This window comes from Apis florea, unplaced genomic scaffold (genome assembly GCF_048593485.1).
Source record: "Apis florea isolate Af1SG1 unplaced genomic scaffold, ASM4859348v1 contig_3683_pilon, whole genome shotgun sequence".
Lineage (NCBI taxonomy): Eukaryota > Metazoa > Arthropoda > Insecta > Hymenoptera > Apidae > Apis > Apis florea.
The window spans coordinates 102,671-127,860 of record NW_028256803.1 but is presented as its reverse complement, the minus strand read 5'-3'; the positions used below and the strand labels follow the sequence as shown (position 1 = coordinate 127,860).

The following is a 25,190-nucleotide window of genomic DNA, read 5'->3' as shown; positions in this document are numbered from 1 at the left end:
TCCAATTTTGACTTCTATTTATAAAAGAAAAAGGAAAATGTAAAACGTACACATATTCACAAACAGTTAAATATATTTATGTACGTAGAATTTTCATTATTGGCACGAAATTTTAATTAATACCCAATTAAATGAATCCTGCCAATTAAATTCATTTATGTGAACGTGAACTATTATTCGAACTTTTATTATATAGTTTTAGTTATAAATTGTTTGAATGAAATTCTGTTATAATTTTATACAACATATTTGTCATGTAACGATTTTTCTCATTGTTCAGAAGTGAAAAAAAATCTGTTTTCTCATAATAAAAATGATGTATTTTTTTTAAAACCAAGAAGATATTTCATCGTCTTATTCGAATATTTTCATGAAATAATATTCGTATCTTTTCTTAGAATGAAAATTGCGTTCAAGAAATAATTATGTTATTATACGAAGTTATTTGAATAAAAATAACTATCATGCAGGATACACACGAGATCTTTTGTGAGTGATTCTACGAGAATATGATCTTGCGCGGATATGATCGTACGTGAAAGTCTCGGTCCATCTACGTTGCCGACTAGTAACTAATGGTTACTAAAGGTAGATTTAGGAACCGTTTCAACATACTCTCGTATGGAAATGAATCTTTAAATATTCTCTCTATGATGTTGTTCGTTTATGGTTTCTCCTAGTTTACGAATCTTTTTGAAATATTGCCATAGAGTCCCCATCTAAATTTATTATTACAAGATACATATAAACTATATTTCAAAGATTTAATCAGAATAGAATAGAAGAAAATCCAGAAAAAAAAGGGGGAAAGGCAAATCACGGGTAAGATACATTTACTAAAAAATATCGATAAGCGTTGAATTAAATTCCTTTCAAGGAATAACAATCCAATTAAAATAATACCGAGTATCCTTAATTCATTCGTTCCAATAAAACAATGAAACGATATATGGAATACATTTGTTAAAAAATTATTCGATAACGATTCTGGATGGAAACGAGGTCACGGAAAATATTAATAATCGTTGGATTAAACGTTTCTTGGACAAAACGAAAACAGAATTAAAATAATATCAAGTATATTTAAGTATATTCATTTACGGAAACAAAACATTTCCGACTCGTAAGTGCTTCACGACTTATGCACAATACTGTAATTTGTCCATCTGCTTAGCATAAAATTCAATAGCAGTTTAGAACAAAAGGAGCCAGGCGTATAATTAATCCGCGAGAACGTTACCACTGCAAAGTCTAAGATAAACGAAGAGATATTAAATATTGCAAGAGATATTAAACATCGTTCTACACGGGCAATCGCGAGCAGAGGTAACGTTATAACCGAGTTTTCAGCTGTGATATATCCGGTTACGAAGGATAGAAATTTGTCAACGTTTGATTTCTATTCATTTGAATTTGTCCGTTTGGACAAGTCAGATGGCTCAGGTGCGCAACAGACAGGAACAATGACGACAAATGTCTTTTGTCTCCATTGTCACGCATCAAGCCTACAGACTAGTGCTATTTACCGTAATATTATGGAACAACTCATCTTTCTTCCTTCCATTCCTCTCCTTATGCACACTCCAATGCGCTCAGTTAATATCAACGAGAGAATCGTCCCTTCATTTTATTGCCACTGTACAATCTTTCTTTTTTAATAGATGACGAGAAGAATTGTTCTCCTCGTTGTCACCATTACTGGCGAGAGAACAGTTGTTTGTTAATTAAATTAATAAGAAAGTTAAAGATGCGAAAGAAGGATGGATAAGAGATACTCGACGTTTAAAGAAAAGTAAGTACTAATTACAATATTTAGTAAGTGAAATAATTATATCGGTATAAAATTACGTAAGAAAATTTTTGTATATACTTTATAAAAAAAGAAAACGGTACTTTTATTAAAATAGAATCTTAAGTTTCATTGTACAATAAAAATTGTATTATTATTTCTTTATGTATTAAGAAATAAATTTTATTCAAAGTGTCCTTTTGTAATTATCGATGAAGTCTTTTAAATAATCTTCCGACGAATTTGAAACAAAAATAAATGATATTCTTTAAAAAATTCAATATGACCTTAATTCTTTTTTCTTTTCTTCTTCTTCTTTTTTTTTTTTTTTCGAAATTGCAACATATAATCGATGAAAAACTAATTTTTTAATTCAAAACATTTTTCTGTCAGTTTATTAGAGACGTTTGAAAACGTCGTCGACAACAGTTACATTTTATGCATATAATTTATTTTAATAACAGTTGCCTTTTATATGCGACGTACAAAGACATACCTGAGTGACTGTAGCATTTCCTTACTTACATTCACAAAAGCGCGAGCTTGCAAAAGCATCCGCAGTCCAGTCACCGTCAAAACAGAAATCCCAAAGAGGAAGCAAAACACGTCAAGCTTAATCATCGTTGCAAAAACGTGCGCACTATATCACCACCTCGTTCGTCAGCCAACAATTCGCGACAAAAAGAACCATGTTCCCCACTGCGACTAGTCTTTTGTCACGGCCAGTCCGGCATCTTCGATGCCTATGAATCGACTCTGACAGTCGAGGATTTATGACTTCACCTGTCCATACACAACTTGCGTTATGTACAAAAAAAAAAGCATAATAAAGAAGGGAGGAGAGAGAGAGACAGAGAGAGAGAGAGAGAGAGAGAGAGAGAGAGAGAGAGAGAACAGGTACAACGAGGAACCAACCGCATCGATCAATCGACCGGAAGACAAAGGGTAGCGGTCAGCTCGTAGCATTGTTTCATCCCTGGACAAGCGAGAAGGATCCTCGTTGGAGGAAGTGTAAGAGAGGGAGAAAAAAATGAGGGGTTCTAGTCAAGATTTTTGCCAACAAGAAAACTCTTGCTCGTTCACTTTGCCACACTCGAAGCAAAGCTCGAGACAAAGCGCATCTCGCTAGTGTTACAAATCACAAATTGCAAGTACATGCGATATTTTCTACGCGCGTCCAATTCCATTTCTGGCCTTCAGAAGCGAAGAAAAATACGAGGAGATCTCTAGGATTTCATATTCAACGTTCAAGGCATTCCTCTTCCTCCTCGTTCATCCTATTCCTCATCACTTTGCTCTTGTATCGCCCACGGTCGTACTTAATATTCGCCTTTGAACGTTCGATATAAAGGGCATTTCGAAAGTGCAATAAATCATAAATACACACAAACGTGTTTTTCTTCTATTTCTGAGGCAAGCGGAAAAAAAGCAGCTTAGCCTATAAAAGATGAGATGTTTAATCTTCATCCACTCGAGATGGATTATTTTCGACAAATAATACTTAATATCTACGATTGATGTACGCGTTGAAAATGTGATCCTCACTTTTTGATTAATTATTTTCGAGGATTATTCGCGACATTACTTTCGAACCCACCGGGAACAGTAATCGCTCTGTATACCAAATCTACAAAAGATGAGATATTCAAGCTTCATCCTATTCAAGATCATGGATCACTTTTGACAGCACGAATAATATTTAATATTCGGATCGAATCGATACTTTTTCATCGGCTCAACTCGACGGAGTTAATTGCTGCGGAATCCACCGACAACAATAATTGGCTCTCTACATCGGCCCACAAAAAGATGAAGTATTCATCCATCCAAGATGGATCACTTTTGACACATCAAATGTTATCTCTCATGCGTGGATCGACTACATTTTTTTTTTCATTGCTTTCGAGTCGCTACGAAAAACAAAACGGAACAACCAGTGGATCGACGTGAAAGTCCTTCTCGTCTCCTTGCGATATCGATTTCGAACCACCCCCTTGCACAACCCCGCGGAACCGCACGTTGGCTTTTCGCTCAGTTTACGAGCGACATTACGCTCCGTAACGGCGCAGTACGTCGGCCAGTTACGCGGAATTTCGCGACACCTCGCGATTTATTCGCGCGTAGACTCGTAGGCCGAACGCGCGGCAGGAATTCGGTTGGGGTAAATGGCGGCGCGACCGGCGAACGCGGTTTCCGGCGGATTTAGTGGGTCTGATAAAAAAAAAAAAGAGGAGCGGGGCTGGTTCGCCGTGTGTTTATGGCGCGGTGTGGAATGCGAAATTTCAACAGCGGCGCGTCCGTTGCACTTTCGGGAACGAGTTTAGGAAGATTGTCCTCGTATTATCTTTTTCGGGATGTTTGGAGATTTTTGTCGGGTTGTAACAACACGTTTTAATTTGTCGGTGTTATTCTCTCGCTTCTCGATCTTTGATATTGGATTGTTCGAGAATTGTTATTCTGTGAGTTGAATTTGAAAGTGTTAGATATGAAACTTGTTTTAATTGTATCATATTACATTGTTGATGCTTGATGGAAATTTTAACACGATGATTTTCTTGTTTTTTGGGAACTTTAGTTTAGAAAGAACAATAATATCCTTTTATTATTGACAGATTTTTATTATTAAAATGCACGATATGTACATCACTTGTAATTTTGTAATTTTGTATATATTGAAAATTCGCGATAATAATTATAATAGATTATTTTATGAATTATTTGCAACGTTTCGTCTTTCTGTTACTTTTAACTGTTACTGTTAACTCTGGTTTTTTCCGTACGTTTTTCGCGAAGCTCGTAAATAAAACTTTGATCTTTCAGAGCTAATAAAATTACGGATTGGATTAGTTTTAATAAAAATTTTTTTGCTTTTAGAGTTTCATGTTTCATAGTTTAAAGCCACGAAAAAAGGAATCAGGATTGATTCATCCTGCGTTTATGACGTAGTGTGGAATACTAAATTTTTGAACATTCGTTGCTTTTAGAAACGAGTTTAGAGGAAAGGATTATTCCTCTATTATTTTTTCGTTTGCGAGTTTTTTGTGAAACTCACAGGTAGAGCGTTTTAATTGGTTATTGTTTCTCGCTTTGATCTCTGTGAGATAGTGAAATTAGGAATTGGATTAATTTTAATATGGATTAGTTGGAGGAAAAAATTTCGTTCTTTTCTGTGGCTTATGGTTTTTGAAATATTTCGGTCCAGGTATTCTGTGTAGACGTTAACGACTGACCTCTCCATTTTTATTTTCGTTTTTGAATCTTGAAGTTTTTATGGTCATTAGTGGTATAAAAATCTTTTATGTTTTATATTACGAAAAGGGGGAAAAATAACAAAATGACAGTGTCTTTCGTTTAAAATAAAATTCCACGTATCATTTCCTCGTATTTATCTCGTTTTTGAATATTATGTAGCATTGGATATTGTCATTGACGATAATGTAAATCATTTCAATAATTTCAGCAACGTGTTTATTGAATTAACGTGTAAAAAGAATGGAATATACGCAGAGTTCATCAATTGCCATTATTATTTCGCGAATACTTTTCATCGAAATTGGTATGTAAACGTTATTTTGAAAATTAAATATCGCCCGTGTTATAATAAAAAGTGTCGAATTCCACGACAAAAGCACGAAATTTTTTCATAAGAATTTTCATAATACGTATAATATAGATAATTTAACTTCATTTCGTATTCGAGTAAAGATTAAATCGAAAGATAACCGATCAAATCTATGAAGTTAAGAAAACCGATTCAAACGAATGGAGAATTTCTATTAAGATGCATAAAGTTCCAAACTTAATCGATTACCATTCGATTCTACATCAATTTTACTTCGTTTCCCGAAACTCCAGAGGATTCGAATCTACTTGATCTATTCTCGTTCCTCCCCCTTCCCTTCCCCCTCCCCCTTTCTTTTTCCTCATTCGTGCGGCGCACGAAATTTTCACGCTCAAATTCAAAGCCATTAGCAACGATTGTCGTAAATAAACTCCTTGGAACAACGATTCTGCGATGCGATAACAAAAACAACGGTACCACGGTGTTAAGCAAATAAAAGAAGGAATATAAAAATACAGATACAGATGCGGGTACGCGTAACTTCTACGTTACAGGGGCCACTCTGGGCAGAGGATTAAAATGTATTTGTTCAGTTAGCGGAACCGTTGTAAGCCCGCTATAGCATAGTTCGAAAAAGTTTGAAATGCGAACGGGCGGATAGAGCGGCGGTAATATTCGTTTTTTTCCTCCCGTTTCGAAATGGCGAGCGTTCCTTGTTTGTGAAAGAGTGACAGGCCGGAGGATTGAATTTCCCCGGTGGTTTTATTTAATTTCAAAGAATTACATTGATTTCGATCTCCATCGAGACGAGATAAATCAATTTTACATAAGGGTTGACACAATGGCCGAGTGTCAATAAAATTATAATTCTGCAATCCCTTCGCCCGTTTAATTTCGATTTCAACGAACCGTCACCGGTTTATATTTGTATAAATCGTTTCATCCTTTTTATACTTTCGAGAGAGGTCGGGGGAAGAGGAGGGGGGGAGGGTTGGGGGAGTTTAATTCGATTGTCTCGGTCGAAGATCAAACCCTCCCCGCGTGTTAAACAAACGTTTATTTCCGCGTTTGGCGGAAAATGGCGGCTATTTAATGCTTCGAATTAAATTAAATCCGACGTTTTCAATGGGAGGCTGCATTTAGCACCTGGTTATCTATTTTTATCAATGTTGAATTACGTTGGTCGAGGAAACCACGAATATTTTTTTCCATAAAATTTCCTAAGTAAAATGAAAAAATCGTGAAATACTGATCTGTTATATAAAAATATTACATCGTAATAAATATTAAGGGAGGAGATAAGACAAATCTACTCTTAATAAATTTTGTATTATTGAAATGGATAATAAAAGAAGAAAAAAATGATTTGAAAACGAAACGTAATAAATAAAATTTAAAAACTGCCAATTGAAGCAATTGAATATTCTTTTGATTAATCGATTAACTTCTTCGAAATGTAATCGTATCAAATATTTAACGAATAAAAGAAATTAAGAAGATATACGATGATACGTCAGATAACACCCTTTCAGCGATTAATTCTCACCAGCTATACGATATAAATCTCATTTAACAATCGAACTATTTTTTCAACTGTTCGAAGATTAATCAGAAAGTTCAATCGTACGATATTGATAAAAAGAGAAATTTTAATTTCCATAGCATTTTTCAATGTTTAAAAGTATATTAGATTAAAGGAAGAAAATTCATATTATTAGTTTTACCCAGAAAGACGAATTTTTCTCGGATTCTACGATAAAAATGAGATCTAATCAGTCTTTTGCAGGCGGTCCAGCTTTCGAAGGAGAGAAGAAGAGCCCGTCGAAAAGGGGAAAGTGTATCCCGCCGGGATTAAAATTCGAGCAGAGACGATTATAAGACCACGACCATTAAGCCGCCATTCCACTCGAAAGGAATTCCACCTCGCTCCTGTTTTACGCGTTACCGCATAAAACACCCCCTTTATCGCCGAATATTCTAAGCTATTGAACCCATGTCGAAGGCCCTTTAATCCCCTTCGTCTTAGGAATTGAGCGAGGTTTCATCAGAATCACTGATGAGTAACAATATTTTTCCATTTTCTTGTACCACAAGAGAGAGAATTTCATCGACCAATTTAATCCATTAGAGGCAAACAGTGAAATGATGTATGCAAATCGTGTTTATTCAATAGAACGATTCTTTAAATGAAACGTGAAAAATTGTATAAATATGAGGTAAAATCTAAAATCAGGAACGTAATACAAACACAAATAATAATACAAAAATTATTTAAAATTTTTCGTATGAACGTATGAAATTAATTATATCGATATTCGTCACTGCTCGAAAATTATTTTAAATTTGTTATAACGTGTTTCGAACATTCGTATAAATTATTTAATTCATGTAGACAAATTTTTAAAACTTCCAAAATTTAAAAACACAATGTATTTAAAAATTTTTAAATTTAAAAAAAACACAAATGAAAGGGAGAAATTGGAACGTTTATTTATTAATATAAAATTGGGATATCGGAATGTCTTTATATAGCTCTAAAAGAAAAGAGAAACGACTAATAATATCTCAACGGGATTCCTCTTACGAGTGAGAGAAGCCTCGGTTTATTCTCAACATTAACGCATCCCTGTTACACGGGGAGAGAACGAGCCCTGTTTACGATATCCCCAGGGATAATCGCAAAGACGTCGCGATAATATATCGATTCCTTAAGAACCCTTCTTCTCTTTTAGGAACACGATCGTAAAAACGAACATTCGAATAATTCTTCGGCGGAATTGAAGCCGTTGTCTCTCTCTCTGTTCATTAAAGGAACGGCTCAAAGTTTCGCGTTTTACCTCCTCATCATATTTCAGAACGATCAGTTATTGTTCTAACCAACTACCTTTTGCAGCGTTAAATAAATTTCCAAATGATTCGTTCTCCTTTCGTTTTAGTTTTAAGCATTTTTTTCTTATTTGTTTTATCAGTATTGTATTAATTATAAATAAGTACTGATATTTTATAAAAACAAGTTATATGAAAATATTAAATAAAAGAAGAAAGAAAGCTTCTAGTCTTTTTTTATTTAATTTTCAACAGAATATTTTTTTTTCCATCAAATATTTTTTAAGTCTTCAAATGTTCTTATTTTTTTTTTCAGAAACAGCTGATTAAAAAAAAAAATGATCGATATTTTTCATTTCTTTTCGAATCTATACGAGATAATCTTGCTATTGTTACATCGACAAAGATGATCAATATTTTTAATCTTTCTGAAAATCTTTTCGAAACTTCATTCCCTCGACGATACTTCGCAAATAAAAAATTATTTAAAATCATAGCCATTTATTCCCTAATTTATATACACCTTGAACCGAATTAATTACAATTAAACTTAGAGAACTAAAGTGCAACAGTTACGATACCACTCTAATACATCACGAAGTAAATCCAAATCCAAAATTTACCAATACTACGCGAACTACGTATCTGCTGAACGATTCATTTCTACGCGATCCAATATTATCCTCGCGGAAATGACCCCCCTTATAAAAATCTGAATATTTCTCGATAATTATCCGACGTGGTTCACGTGCTGTTAAATGGTCAACAGACTCCTTTTGGCGAAAGTAGGCTCGCGGGGCACGAGGTCGAGCCTCGTGGAGCAGAAAGATAGACAGAAAAAAAAAAGCTCACCTTCACCGTCAAGTTCCCGATGGGGAAAGTCTTGAAGATCGGGATCTCGTTCGGGGCATAGCGATAAAACTCTCGACCCCCTTTGTACCACTTGACGGCGTATAAAAGATCACCCTCGGTGTCATACCAGCAGTTCAGTATCGCAGAGTCACCTTTCTTCACGGCCGTCGGTATCTGGATGCGGACTTCTCGCAAACCGGAGCAAATTCCTGGAACAGAAACAATCGTCAGTTTGATGTCGTTTTTTTCTTTCTTTCTCTCTCTCTCTCTTTTTTTTCTATATCGTGCGCTGATTTTCAAACATGCGCGCGTTATTCGGAAGTTCCTTTTCTATTTTAGAGAGGATCGATCCTCGTGGAAAAGTGTCGACCCTCTTGAACGAGGAATTAATGAGCTCGAGATGATGGGTTCGAGTTCGAATATTATTCGCGTACTCGTTTGAAGAAATAAAAAAAAAAAAAAAAAAAAAGGAAGGGTAGAAGAAAGAGTGTATTCTGATTTATAAATATCCCTATTTATAAATAGAGTGAAACATTTGTAATTTGAAAATGTCTGTGAGATATGGAAGTTTGTTCGTATTGAACTGTGGAAATCTCTGGAAGTCGAAATACAAATTTAATTATTTAAGAGAATGATATATATTCGAATTTTCACAGTTCGTATTGAAAAATAAAAATTAATATGATTGGAATTAATTATGAAAATATCTATAAGAGTTAAATTTTGTTCATATTTTCCACCGAATTGTGGAAACCTGTGGAAATCGAAATATTTTTATCTAATTTGAATTATTTAATATGAAAATTGATATAAGACTAGAATATTATTCGTATTTTCTATATCGAACACGAATGTGGACACGAACTCTCAAAAGTCGAAATATAAATTTTATTTAACAGGAATTACTTAGATATATTTGAGAACTTTCCCTATTTATAATATATTTTTACAACTGTATATTTAATAAAAATGATATCATTTCTAATATTTATTATATCAAATAAATAGAATGGAAGATTATAAATTTTGTAAAATTAATTGAAAGACGATAAATAATTATACAAGCAAAAAAAAAAAAAATTAATTTCATCATGCAAAGTGTACATAAATAGTGAAATTTTTATTATATCATATCATGTTAAATATGGATATTATATTTTATTATCGTGTTAAATATGCACATTAATATGAATATGAATAAATATTTTGTTATTTATATAATTTTAATTTTTTCCATAATATTAAATATATGAATTCTCTCTTTACCATTTTACATTTTTATTATAAGCTTGAATATGGATTCTGTTGAAAAACTAATTTATTCGTGATTTATTCGCGTTTCGATGACACAACTCTTATGAAATTCAATGTTGTTGATTCTCTTGTTAGAAACAGTAGCTAATAACAAAACGTAATAAACAATGAGGATCAAGTTAATTCGATACCTCTCGAAACTTATGATGTACTTCAATTTTATACAAATAAAAACAAACTGTTTTAGAAAAGATTCTCTTTATAATAAAGTTTAAAATTTCCTTTATAATATGAAATTAATTTTTCTTAGATTTTTACAATTTTTATTATAATATTGAATCTCTCCTAACAATTTAAGATTATTATAAAAATGGAAATGTAAGATTTTTTTACAATCTCAAATTTCAAACAAAGCAATGATTCTTAAAGATTTTGATAATACTCCAATCATTTTCCACGTTTTTTTTTAAATATTCTAATATTTTTTACACACATGTATTACATAACAGAGCAATGCGTTTAACGACAAGAAAGCATGAGGTTTTATCGTTGAATTTTGTTTCGGCATGGAAGCAAGAAACTCAAGGGTTGAATTTTCTTTTCTCTTCTCTTTTCTTTCTTTTTTTTTTTTTTTTAGGTTAAATTCAAGTGTAAGCTTGGTTTCAGATATATGCATTGCGCCACGAGAATTATATGTTTCATTGAGTTACACGGTTGAAAATGTTGAAGTTTTTCGTCGGGTTGCGTGTTCGTAATTTTGTAAATGCAACCCCCCTTCGTTCCACGTTCTTCAAGATACTCGCGTTTCTCTAGGGATAATTGCGACTTCCGCCACGATGCGGCTGAATAATACAAATTCCGACGTGAATATTTTATTTGGAAAAATGGACGTCAACCCATTTGCTACGTATATTTCTCAAAGTTTTCGAACTGGTAAACAGAGAAGTTGAATTTTACAATGGATATATTTATCAAAGAAATTTCCTATTTTCTTCTTTCTTAAATATATTTTTAGTATTCTTATTTCTATATTATATTCGATGGCTATCGTTTTTTAATCGAATTAAACTTCTTTGGAATTTTATTATTAATTTCTAATGAAAATTTTATTCTATTTTATAAATATACATGGGTATTAGTAGGCATGATGATTATGGAAATAAAGAAGTTAAATTAATTCATCTTTTTGTAATTATTTTAGAAAAATTAACAAAAAAATTACGTTGACTTAACATTAAAAAAGGAATCATTAATGGAAAAAATATATTTTTTCAAAAAATAATTATTAGTTAATTGATAAGTTTTTAATTTTTCAAATTTGAAATTGCTTTTAATACGCACAAAATATCAAAGGAAATACAATCCGTTTGCCAAGGGAGAAACCGGATTTGCATCTTTATTACACGAAACACTTTAAAAGTAATAAATCGCTACTTTTTTATCGATGTTTGCATTTATGTTACTTTATACTGCGAAATTATGTTTTTAATTACATTACGCGTAATAATTCAAAAACTGATTTAAAAATAGTTTAAATCTATCCCTTTACGAGATTCAATTCAATTAAAAATATAAGATACTCAATTATGTATTTTGCACTTATTTAATTAAATGGATCTATACTTAAATTTGACATTTAACAAACGATGAATATTTGTATCAAAACATAGAAGATCGGACTATTAATCATATTTATTCTCTGAAGAGAAAAGGAAGAAAAAAAGAAAACGATGAAAATGCCTAGTTTTCAATTATTATTTCAAAAGACGATTTCCCAAATACTGCAATAAAAGCTGACATAACAATAATCGATGTCTATAGAGAAGAGAAGAACATCGCTTCGCGAGCAACACTGAAGGAAGATCGATGTTTGTCATCAGTGGAAATCGTGAAAGGGTTTGAGGCACTTCAATCGACCTGTCCGGAGCAGATCCACCACTTTGAATGCAGTTTAAAGCACAACAGACAAATACCGCATGAGCCGAGCGAAATGAATTTCGCTGATTACGACCAACAGAATTTAATATCCTACGGGCTAGTTAAGCGCAATCTTTTCCAGATATTTAAAGCACCAAAATATTGCCCCGTTGTTTATACGTAATCGTGTATTTCTTTTTTTTCTCCGGTAATTTATCCTACTTTCGTGTTATTGTATTCAAATGCTCGTAATCATTTCACGTACTATAGTCGTATCGAAATTTGTATTATCGTATTACGATGTAAAATCAAATGTGATCTCTTTCAACGTTCTTTTTAACGTGGAATGAAATAATGTTAAATTGAAATGATTGAAGTGTATTTTTTCTTTTTTTTTTTTTAACGAGTATTGCGTAGAAAGCAGAGGTTCGTATATATTTAGAGGAATTTTATTATTATTATTATTAATTTACAACCATTTATAAATTGTTCGTTTAATCTCGTAATATTAATTTTTATTTTTAATCATATAAAATTTATTCACCGATTTATTAAAATTATTTTCTTATGAAAGTCGTTATATTAAGAATTAAATTTATTTTATAAAATTATCGAAATTATAAAAGTTATAAAAAAAAATATATATATATATGATTTTGATTATTATAATATGAACTCCTATTGATTTTTATAATATAATTTTATATATAATATTTTTATAATATATTTGGTATATCAAACAAAATTTAAATTTCTTAATTTTTTAATGATTTTAATTTTATATTTATAATTTTAACTTTTGTAATTTTTAGAATATAATTTTTATAAATTTATTATCAATATATTTTTAAAATATATAAAACTTTCTATTAAAATTTATAATTTCATTCAGACTAGATATACATAGTTCCTTCAAATTAAAGATCTCGCCACTTGTAGACTTTCCTCCTCTCAATTATACAGAGGAGAAGTAATCGAGAATTTTCGCATTCTTGGAAATTAGTTTGATAAGTTTATTTCTCGTATAACTTAACTGGTTTAACGCAAGGCGAGTATATATTTTCGCTAAATCCCAAGAAAACGTTGTAGGGGCCATCGATTTCAACTAAATTTTGTCTAGTACGTAGAATCTAGACCGAAACTAGGCAAATCTAGAGCATAGTCTCCATATCCATGCATTTGGATGAATATGCATTATTTAGAAAGACATCTGATATTGAAGTTTCAATGAACGAAGATTCGTCTTAATTGCTTAAGTATCTAAACCAGATTTCAGATTGCGATGCAATTATTCAAGGAAAGATGAGTATTGATTTTCTGTACAATTTTATCGTACATCTGTCCTGAAATTAATATCGCGATGAAATTGTTTCTATTCGAAATCGTAATTGTGTAAACATTTTCACCAATGAAATAAACTATGATACTTTTTACGAATAATAATAGTGAAAAATTAATGCAGACTTTCTGCAAACATTATATCTGCAATTCTCCTATATATCTTCATTCTCCAATTTTCACAACTCATTATAAAGCTTTAAATCGAGGTAATGATACCAATATTTTAACAGCTTGAAATTTTGATTTAAAATTCCGATATTTCAATAATTGTAATTTCACTTAAACTTCCAAAATGCAATATTGTAATTTAATTTAAAATTCCGATATTTTAATTTGGTTTAAAACTCCAATATCGTAATAACATAAAATTTTATAGCATCTACGCTTTTTTAAATTGGTGTATAGTTTGCGTAAATAAAGTTACGCAAAAATGGTTTATCACTTTACGAAAGAAATTAATGAAAGGATATCGTTTTTTAATATATTTTTTTCAATGAATGGACATTTTAAAAAAACGGATTATGCAGCTAAACTTGTTAAAAGATTATTTTTGAAATAATTTTTTTACAAAACGAATAATACCCGAGAATTATTGGAGAATTTGTTTTTCCGCTACATTGAGAGTTATTTTCACTATCTAGGTGTAAATGGTCACTGATAAAAAGAATATGGGTCAAATATTTTTCCAAAAACTATTCTCTCGAAAAATTTCATCAAAATTAATTATTAACACTTGGGAATTTGAAATTTATTTTTTTGCAAAATTTGAAGAATAAAATCAAATGATGAAATAAATTATAAAAAAAATTTGATGTTCATCCACTTTTAATTCAATATTTTTTATAATAAAGAAAATATAGTTGTCTTTTAACTATTTTAACAATTATTTGTATTAAAAATTGAACATTTAAATAATTTTTCAATTAAAAGAAATTTAGATAATGGAGCAAAATATGCAATATAAATCTAAATCTAAATGCAATATAAATATAAATCCATAAATATAATAATTTTCCTTTTAAAATGTACAATTACAATTTCTAACAATGATTATACATTTTTTAAAAATTAACAATTGAAAAAATAACGTATTCCTTATTTTTAATTTATCACATAATGCAGAATGTATTATTTTATATTATAAAATAATTTTTTCTAACATGGAAGTATGTATTTAAAACGAAAATTTTCAGTGTTAAGTCAATAATTGGATATTCTATATTTAAATATCCCTTAATTAAATAAATTAAAATATGAGATTGATCGAAAAGATTTTATTACTATGTTTTATTTGAATATTTTTAACATTATTTAAATATTGTTTCAATTATTAGATAATTAAACTATAACAAAATTTAATATAATAATGTAAAAATTCAATTTATACTTTTAAAGAATATTTTAATAATAAGAATATTTTAAATTTAATAATAGAGATGACCAATTTTACAACAATATGTTCTACAACAATATCTAATAAATTATTAGATATTAAAGATAATTATAATAACGATAGAAATTAATTATTAAATATCTTAGTGAAAATAATCCATTTGTTTTTTAAGAAACAAAAAAAAAATAATAAAATTCTAGAAGATATCAATTAATATCTCCAATCAACAATATAGCTCATTTCATTTTTGAAAACATAATTCCCCAATAATTTATAATTTCCAATATAAATATTTGTATCAACTCTATTATGTGTGTATCAACAATTGACAATCAATAATTAAAAAAATAAAATGAATATCAATTATTAAAAATTAATTACTTAATTTCTGTTTTGAAGAAAAGCTAACTAAAAAAAGAAACAACCATACATTTCAATCAAATTAATAACAAAATACACAAATTCCTATTTTCCATTATCATCCCTTCAAAAACTAAAAAACATCTCTTTCTCTTTCATCAATAACTTATTCGATATAATTCATGCTATCTGTATAAACAAAATTCCCAGACAATTCAATAATTTTGAACATGATCTTACCACCGACAAACCAACGTCCATATCACCCTATCTTTGATCGCAAGAAGCGAATGGAAACCTCAGAAGAACGTCTCTCTATTAACCCAATCAAACGCAGCCCACAGGTGTCCACAATCGGTCCATTTCAACCCTCAAAGGAGGGCGATTTTCAACATACAGTTGAATGAACTGCAACAACCAAGTTCTCCTCCTTCCTCGTTCTCACTCGTTCGTTCCAATTCAACTCTCGATTCAAGAAAATCAAAAGTAATCCACGGATCGACGAAAAAAAATAGGGTTAAAGGAGAAAGATAGACTGGGAAGAAGGGAAGGAAGGATGAAAAATAGTCGGGAAGGGATCGAAGGATGGAACATCGAATAGAGGTGAGCGCGAGGGAAATTAGGTTGTTAAGATTTAATCGGACACAGAGGCATTTTAAACGTCTCGTTCCCCGCTTGATAGAGGGTGGCGTCGCGGGTGGGCACAGATTTAAATTGCATCCCCTTCCTTGAACCACCGCGCTTTCCAGTCACTGTGCCACGCTGTCCGAAAGAGATAGCGAGGATCGTTAAGATTTCTGGCGGATTCCATTCGTCGGAATTTCATTTGCGACTTCACCCTGTGCATACCTTTACCCTCGTAACTTAATCGTAGATCGCAAGTGAGATTGTTTAAAGAAGATTCTTAATGAACGCTTGTATCCTTGTAGGTGAATGTTTTTGGAGGAACGAGGTGGATTCTGATGAAGGATTGAAGAGATGGACGGAAGGACGTGTTGTTGGAAGTAATTAGGAGATTACGTGTTTCAGGAAATGTAATGTGAATAATGAGGAATTTGTTGAAGCGTGTTTTACACTTTGCAATAGTTGGATATCTGAAATTTTGAAACACTTATTAATAAAATATTTTTGAGACAATAATTTGATGATTTATAAAAATATATTTGTTTTTTAGAATATTTTTTGCAAAAGAATATATTTGATTTAAAATAAAATCAGATAATAGTTTATGAAGATATTTTTAGAAAAATAATTTCACAATGTCTATTAATTCTTCATGTTCTTAATTCAAAGAAGCATTCATTTGTTGAGGAAAAGAATGTGGTACAAGATATAGTTTAGGTTGGCTAACTTGGATAATATTTCATAGATTTTTTTTAAAAAAAATATTTGTTTAGGAAAAATGTAATTTATTTGATGTTCATCAACTTGGCAAAAATATATTTTATCTTGAGAATGGAATTTCACGCAGGTGTTTGACATGAGATATAGTCCATGTTAGTTAACTTGAACAGTATATCAAAGATTTTGTAGTATCTACTATCGTTTAAGGATAAAGTGATATTGATGAAGTGAATTTTCTCAGAGAGAAATATATGACATGAAATATAGTTCATACAAGTTACTTAACTTGCATGGTGTACCAGATATATTGGAATATTTTAATTGCTTAAGGAATTGAAATGAAGTATATGAGAAAATATTTTTGAAAAAATAACGATTATGTTCATTAATTGAAGAAACAATTTATTACTTATTATGAGAATATGTTTAATAATAAAAGATCACTTTATCTGATAATGAATAAATTGGAAGAAATTAGAAGAAATTTTTCTTTTATTATTAGAAATGGAGCCAAATAAAACTTATTTGTTTTTAAGAATTAAACGTATAATTAAATTCACCTTCTACTTTGCCAGTTTTAATATCTTGAAATGTATTTTTTATGAACCTCAAACAGTCGAAATTTAACTAGTCTTCCAGGGATAGTTTTATCTAGAGAAAAATATAAAAATGCCATTAAAATGCTATACTATTTAAACTTATTACTTATAATAGATATAAAACTTCTCTTTTTTAGAAATCTAAGAAAATATTATCTTTAATTTTATTATATATCAATAAATATTATTATTTAATAATATATTTTATTTATACAAAAAAAATTGCGAGAAATTTTATCAATTATTCAACTAATTTTTTTAATTCATAATTTACTTCGAATAGATCACTTGATACATTAAAAAAGAAAGATTTTAGAAACTATTTTTGAGAAATATATAATAATAAAACTCCGTTTAAATTGTCAGCAGATTAAAGAGCATCAAATATCCGAAAGTATCAAGATTTCTAGAACAGTCGGTTCCCTGGAATTTCATTCGCGACACCAACTCACCTTCCAGCAGGCGGTCGTAATTTAATCGGCGATGTAATTGGCGGCGGGTGTGCCGGTCGTTTAAGAAAACCCTGGCGAATTCATTACGAGACGGCGACGATTAAATCTTGGGGCCTGTGAAAGCTCGTATGTTCAGAGAAAATCATCAGTGCTAGAGTGGTTTCAATAACTCATAACGTTACCAAAAGACCAAAGAACAATCTCCCTTAGTATTAGTAGATTTAAGCTTGATTTTCATTCGAATAAATCGATTATAAAGATGAAATCTCACGAATTTAACTGAATTTTAGTGAATCGTATTTCTTACGATGAAATCTTACAAATATTTCAATAATCTCATAGATTATTATCGTGAAAAGACTTAATTAATAATTAGGAAATATAATGATGATTGATTGAATATTTTCATGTACTAAATGTTATATATCTCGGAAAATGAAAAAATTTAAACTTGTGAAAAAAAGAAATCGCAAATATCAAAAATTTTTATAAAACATGATTTCAATTAATATTATTTCATGTTTAGTTAGAATTGAAAATAAACATAGGAAGAATATTTTATCGTTCATACTAGAGAGAGTAAATTAATTAAATTTTAAATTAATATATTCCATATAAAACTATACTTTTCACTACTGAATCAAAATGGAACTAAAATGTAATGTAATAGACTGTACCATTCTCCACTACATCGATCCAGAATCAGTTTACATGTCGAGTATTTCGATCAATAGAAACTATAAAAGAAAGAGCTTAGAAAACTCAATCATAGATTGTGAAGAATATAGCAGCTTTCACGATCAAACAAAGCTTTTAAATTAAAACATTGTATAGCGAAACAAATTACTGTGTGACAATCAAGATTCTATACAGTTCCACATCTTCCACATTTTTCAATGAAAGATCGAAACAAAATGGTCGTCATTAAATTGCGAAATCAATCAACGTATTACATTCGAATATTTTTACAAATAAAAACGAAGCATAGAAAATAAAAGTTAGAAATTTTATTCATACCTAAGCAACATTCATAATAAAAAAACATAACAAATAAAATTATCGAATACCTTCATTAACCGTTGCACTAACAACAGAAGTTCTATACAGCACTTTTCGTTTTTCAATAAAAGATCAAACCCAAGATATATTAATTACTAAAAGATAGAGAAATCGGCTAGACACAGTACTTATTTGAAAGTCTTGATAAACACCGCGGAAGAATTCAAAGATGAGAAATATATATGCAAATTGAAAGACGACACGTACATCCTGCACTATTTTTTAAAATATACTGAAGTGCTAAATCGAGAAACTAGATAGCAGCACCAATTGTTACAGCGATATCAGAACTCTGCTGAGTATTCTATACATTTCAATGAAAGATCGAAACAAAATGGTTGTCATTAAATCGAGAAATCAATCAAACATCATATTATGTGTTATAGACAAGGTACTTATTCGAAAGTCTTGATAGATACCACGGAAGTATTCAAAGATGAGAAATATATGCAAATTGTAAGACAACAAGTACATCCTGCACTATTTTTTAAAATATACTGAAGTGCTAAATCGAGAAACTAGATAGCAGCACCAATTTTTATGGTGACATCAGAACTTTGCTGAGCATTCTATACATTTCAATGAAAGATCGAAACAAAATGGTTATCATTATATCGCGAAATCAATCAACGTATTACATTCGAATATTTTTACAAATAAAAACGAAGCATAGAAAATAAAAGTTAGAAATTTTATTCATACCTAAGCAACATTCATAATAAAAAAACATAACAAATAAAATTATCGAATACCTTCATTAACCGTTGCACTAACAATAGAAGTTCTATACAGCACTTTTCGTTTTTCAATAAAAGATCAAACCCAAGATATATTAATTACTAAAAGATAGAGAAATCGGCTAGACACAGTATTTATTTGAAAGTCTTGATAAACACCGCGGAAGAATTCAAAGATGAGAAATATATATGCAAATTGAAAGACGACACGTACATCCTGCACTATTTTTTAAAATATACTGAAGTGCTAAATCGAGAAACTAGATAGCAGCACCAATTGTTACAGCGATATCAGAACTCTGCTGAGTATTCTATACATTTCAATGAAAGATCGAAACAAAATGGTTGTCATTAAATCGAGAAATCAATCAAACATCATATTATGTGTTATAGACAAGGTACTTATTCGAAAGTCTTGATAGATACCACGGAAGTATTCAAAGATGAGAAATATATGCAAATTGTAAGACAACAAGTACATCCTCCAGAATTTTTTGAAATATACTGAAGTGCTAAATCGAAGAGAAACTAGATAGCAGCACCAATTTTTATGGTGACATCAGAACTCTGCTGATCATTCTATACATTTCAATGAAAGATCGAAACAAAATGGTTATCATTATATCGCGAAATCAATCAATGTATTACATTCGAATATTTTTACAAATAAAAACGAAACAAAGAAAATAAAAGTTAGAAATTTTATTCATACCTAAGCAACATTCATAATAAAAAAACATAACAAATAAAATTATTGAATACCTTCATTAACCGTTGCACTAACAACAGAAGTTCTATATAGCACTTTTCGTTTTTCAATAAAAAATCAAACCCAAGATATATTAGTTACTAAAAGATGGAGAAATCAGCCAGACAGAGTACTTATTTGAAAGTCTTGATAGACACCGCGGAAGCATTCAAAGATGAGAAATATATGCAAATTGAAAGACGACACGTACATCCTGCACTATTTTTTAAAATATACTGAAGTGCTAAATCGAGAAACTAGATAGCAGCACCAATTGTTACAGCGATATCAAAACTCTGCTGAGTATTCTATATATTTCAATGAAAGATCGAAACAAAATGGCTATCATTAAATCGCGAAATCGATCAAACATCGTATTATGTGTTTGAATATCCTTACAAATAAAAACGAAGCATAAAAGATAAAAGTTTGAAATTTTATTCATGCTTAAAAAATTTACAGTAACTTTTATAATAAAAAATATAACAAATAAAATTATAGAATACCTGTAATAACCGTTGTACTAACAATGGAAGTTCTATAGAGCACTTTTCGTTTTTCAATAAAATATCAAATGCAGGTTGAGATATAATAGTTACTACAAGATCGAGAAATCGGCCAACAGGATACTTATTCGAAAGTGTTGATAGATACCACGGAAGAATTCAAAGATGAGAAATATATGCAAATTGTAAGACAACAAGTACATCCTCCACAATTTCTTAAAATATACTGAAGTGCTAAATCGAAGAAAAACTAGATAGCAGCATCAATTTTTATGGTGACATCAGAACTCTGCTGAGCATTCTATACATTTCAATGAAAGATCAAACAAAATGGTTATCATTATATCGCGAAATCAATCAACGTATTACATTCGAATATTTTTACAAATAAAAACGAAGCATAGAAGATAAAAGTTAGAAATTTTATTCAGACCTAAGCAACATTCATAATAAAAAAACATAACAAATAAAATTATCGAATACCTTCATTAACCGTTGCACTAACAACAGAAGTTCTATACAGCACTTTTCGTTCTTCAATAAAAAATCAAACCCAAGATATAGTACTAAAAGATGGAGAAATCGGCTAGACACAGTACTTATTTGAAAGTCTTGATAGACACCGCGGAAGAATTCAAAGATGAGAAATATATATGCAAATTGAAAGACGACACGTACATCCTGCACTATTTTTTAAAATATACTGAAGTGCTAAATCGAGAAACTAGATAGCAGCACCAATTTTTATGGTGACATCAGAACTTTGCTGAGCATTCTATACATTTCAATGAAAGATCGAAACAAAATGGTTATCATTATATCGCGAAATCAATCAACATATTACATTCGAATATTTTTACAAATAAAAACGAAGCATAGAAAATAAAAGTTAGAAATTTTATTCATACCTAAGCAACATTCATAATAAAAAAACATAACAAATAAAATTATCGAATACCTTCATTAACCGTTGCACTAACAACAGAAGTTCTATACAGCACTTTTCGTTTTTCAATAAAAAATCAAACCCAAGATATATTAGTTACTAAAAGATGGAGAAATCGGCTAGACACAGTACTTATTTGAAAGTCTTGATAAACACCGCGGAAGAATTCAAAGATGAGAAATATATATGCAAATTGAAAGACGACACGTACATCCTGCACTATTTTTTAAAATATACTGAAGTGCTAAATCGAGAAACTAGATAGCAGCACCAATTTTTATGGTGACATCAGAACTTTGCTGAGCATTCTATACATTTCAATGAAAGATCGAAACAAAATGGTTATCATTAAATTGCGAAATCAATCAAACATCGTATTTGAATATGTGTTTAAATATCCTTACAAATAAAAATGAAGCATAAAAGATAAAAGTTTGAAATTTAATTCAGGCCTAAAAAATTTACAGCAACTTTCATAATAAATAACAAAATTATCGAATACCTTCATTAACCGCACTAACAATAGAAGTTCTATACAGCACATTTCGTTTTTCAATAAAAAATCAAACCCAAGATATATTAGTTATTAAAAGATGGAGAAATCGGCTAGGCACAGTACTTATTTGAAAGTCTTGATAGACACCCCGGAAGAATTCAAAGACAAGAAATATATATGCAAATTGAAAGACGACACGTACATCCTGCATTATTTTTTAAAATATACTGAAGTGCTAAATCGAGAAACTAGATAGCAGCATCAATTGTTATAGAGATATCAGAACTCTGCTGAGTATTCTATACATTTCAATGAAAAATCGAAACAAAATGGTTGTCATTAAATCGCGAAATCAATCAAACATCATATTATGTGTTATAAACAAAGTACTCATTCGAAAGTCTTGATAAACACCACGGAAGAATTCAAAGATGAGAAATATATGCAAATTGTAAGACAACAAGTACATCCTCTAGAATTTTTTGAAATATACTGAAGTGCTAAATCGAAGAGAAACTAGATAGCAGCACCAATTTTTATGGTGACATCAGAACTCTGCTGAGCATTCTATACATTTCAATGAAAGATCGAAACAAAATGATCGTCATTAAATCGCGAAATCAATCAATCATCGTATTATGTGTTTGAATATCCTTACAAATAAAAACGAAACATGAAAATAAAAGTTTGAAATTTTATTCATGCCTAAAAAATTTCCAGCAATATTCATAATGAAAAAATATAACAAATGAAATTATCGAATACCTTTATTAACTGTTGTACTAACAATAGAGTTCTATACAGCACTTTTTGTTTTTCAATAAAAAATCAGACCCAAGTTGAAATATAAGATCAAGAAATCAGTCAGACAGGGTACTTATTCGAAAGTCTTGCTAGACACCACGGAAGAAAGACGAGAAATATATGCAAATTGAAACAGGACAAGTATATCCTTCACTATTTTTTAAAATATTCTAAAATGCTAAATCGAGAAACTAGATAGCAGCACTAATTATCATAGTGACATCAGAACTCTGCTGAGTATTCTATATTTTGAAATAGGGGGCATTGAAATCCCTATGAAATTTTAAATTTGTCAGTTAGCGCCAGTTACTGCGCTCGAGTATTTCGAAAATTGATAGAAACTGTGAAAAATAGGAATTCAAAATCTCAGTTATGAACTTGTGGCAAGTATACAATGGCTTTTGCATAATTATGTTAAAAGTGAAACATCAAATAACATCGATTGATGCAGTGCAGTTAGAATTCTGTTAAAATGATATTCTGCAACTTCCGATATGAATTCAATCAGAAATAACATACAATTTCATGAAATCGTATTATATATTTGAATATTTTTACAAATAAATTAATGAAACATAGGAGGTAAAAGTTTAAAATCTCATTTTTGTGTTAAAAAATTTACAGCAACTTTCCTAAAAAAAATTATGAAAAATAAAATTATCAATTACCTTTATTAATTATTGTATTTATAATAGAAGTTCTATAGAATACTTTTCGTTTTTAATAGAAGATTAAATCAAATTTTTAGCATAATCGTTATTATAAAATCGCAAAATCGGTCAGGTGTTATACTTATTCGAGAATCTTGACAGAAATCATGAAAAAATTTGGAGATGAAGAATATATGCATATTGAAAGACGAGAAGTATCTTTCACTATTTTACTATTTTTTAAAATATATATTATTTTTTAAAATATACTGAAGTGCTAAATCGAGAAACTAGATCGCAGCACCAATTATCATAGTGACATCAGAACTCTGCTGAGTATTCTATATCTTGAAATAGAGGGCATTGAAGTTCCTATGAAATTTTAAATTTGTCGGTTAGCGTCAGTTTACGCGCTCGAGTGTTTCGACAAGAAAATTGATAGAAACTGTGAAAAATAAGAATTCAAAATCTCAGTGATGAACTTGTGGGAAGTGTACAATGGCTTTTGCATAATTATGTTAAAAGTGAAACACCAAATAACATCGATTAATGCAGTGCAGTTAGAATTCTATCGAAATGACATTCTGCAACTTCCGATATGAATTTAACCAGAAATAACATAAATTTCGTAAAATCGTATTATATGTTTGAATATTTTGACAAATAAATTAATAAAACATAGAAGATAAAAGTTTAAAATCTCATTTTTGTGTTAAAAAATTTACAGCAACTTTCCTAAAAAAAATTATGAAAAATAAAATTATCAAGTACCTTTATTAATTATTGTATTTATAATAGAAGTTCTATAGGATACTTTTCGTTTTTCAATAGAAGATTAAATCAAATTTTTAGCATAATCGTTATTATAAAATCGCAAAATCGGTCAGGTGTTATACTTATTCGAGAATCTTGACAGAAATCGTGAAAAAATTTGGAGATGAAGAATATATGCATATTGAAAGACGAGAAGTATCTTTCACTATTTTACTATTTTTTAAAATATATATTATTTTTTAAAATATACTGAAGTGCTAAATCGAGAAACTAGATCGCAGCACCAATTATCATAGTGACATCAGAACTCTGCTGAGTATTCTATATCTTGAAATAGAGGGCATTGAAGTTCCTATGAAATTTTAAATTTGTCAGTTAGCGTCAGTTTACGCGCTCGAGTGTTTCGACAAGAAAATTGATAGAAACTGTGAAAAATAAGAATTCAAAATCTCAGTGATGAACTTGTGGGAAGTGTACAATGGCTTTTGCATAATTATGTTAAAAGTGAAACACCAAATAACATCGATTAATGCAGTGCAGTTAGAATTCTATCGAAATGACATTCTTCAACTTCCGATATGAATTTAACCAGAAATAACATACAATTTCGTAAAATCGTATTATATGTTTGAATATTTTGACAAATAAATTAATAAAACATAGAAGATAAAAGTTTAAAATCTCATTTTTGTGTTAAAAAATTTACAGCAACTTTCCTAAAAAAAATTATGTAAAATAAAATTATCAAGTACCTTTATTAATTATTGTATTTATAAGAATT

General features: G+C 30.0%; 1 protein-coding gene and 1 long non-coding RNA gene across 10 annotated transcripts in view; one reads left to right on the top strand and one right to left on the bottom strand.

Annotated features, from left to right (window-relative positions):
* The window catches only part of LOC100865130 (uncharacterized), a 103,595-nt gene that overhangs the window by 72,266 nt on the left and 6,139 nt on the right, over nt 1-25,190 (bottom strand). For 8 of the 9 annotated variants that reach the window (XR_015294220.1, XR_015294221.1, XR_015294222.1 and 5 more), the window contains exon 2: nt 9,030-9,238. Coding sequence is in view for 5 of the 9 variants with exons in the window: in XM_086914515.1 (XP_086770641.1) it covers nt 9,030-9,238 (209 nt within the window). In the remaining 4 variants the exon portion in view is untranslated. Of the gene's footprint in view, nt 1-9,029; nt 9,239-18,756; nt 18,909-25,190 lie in introns of those variants that run through there. The other variant, XM_086914521.1, reaches the window with a different exon arrangement.
* On the top strand, nt 22,004-24,415 carry LOC147656555 (uncharacterized). The gene is made up of 2 exons (XR_015294229.1): nt 22,004-23,567; nt 23,734-24,415. It is a non-coding gene; the product is annotated as an uncharacterized LOC147656555 (long non-coding RNA).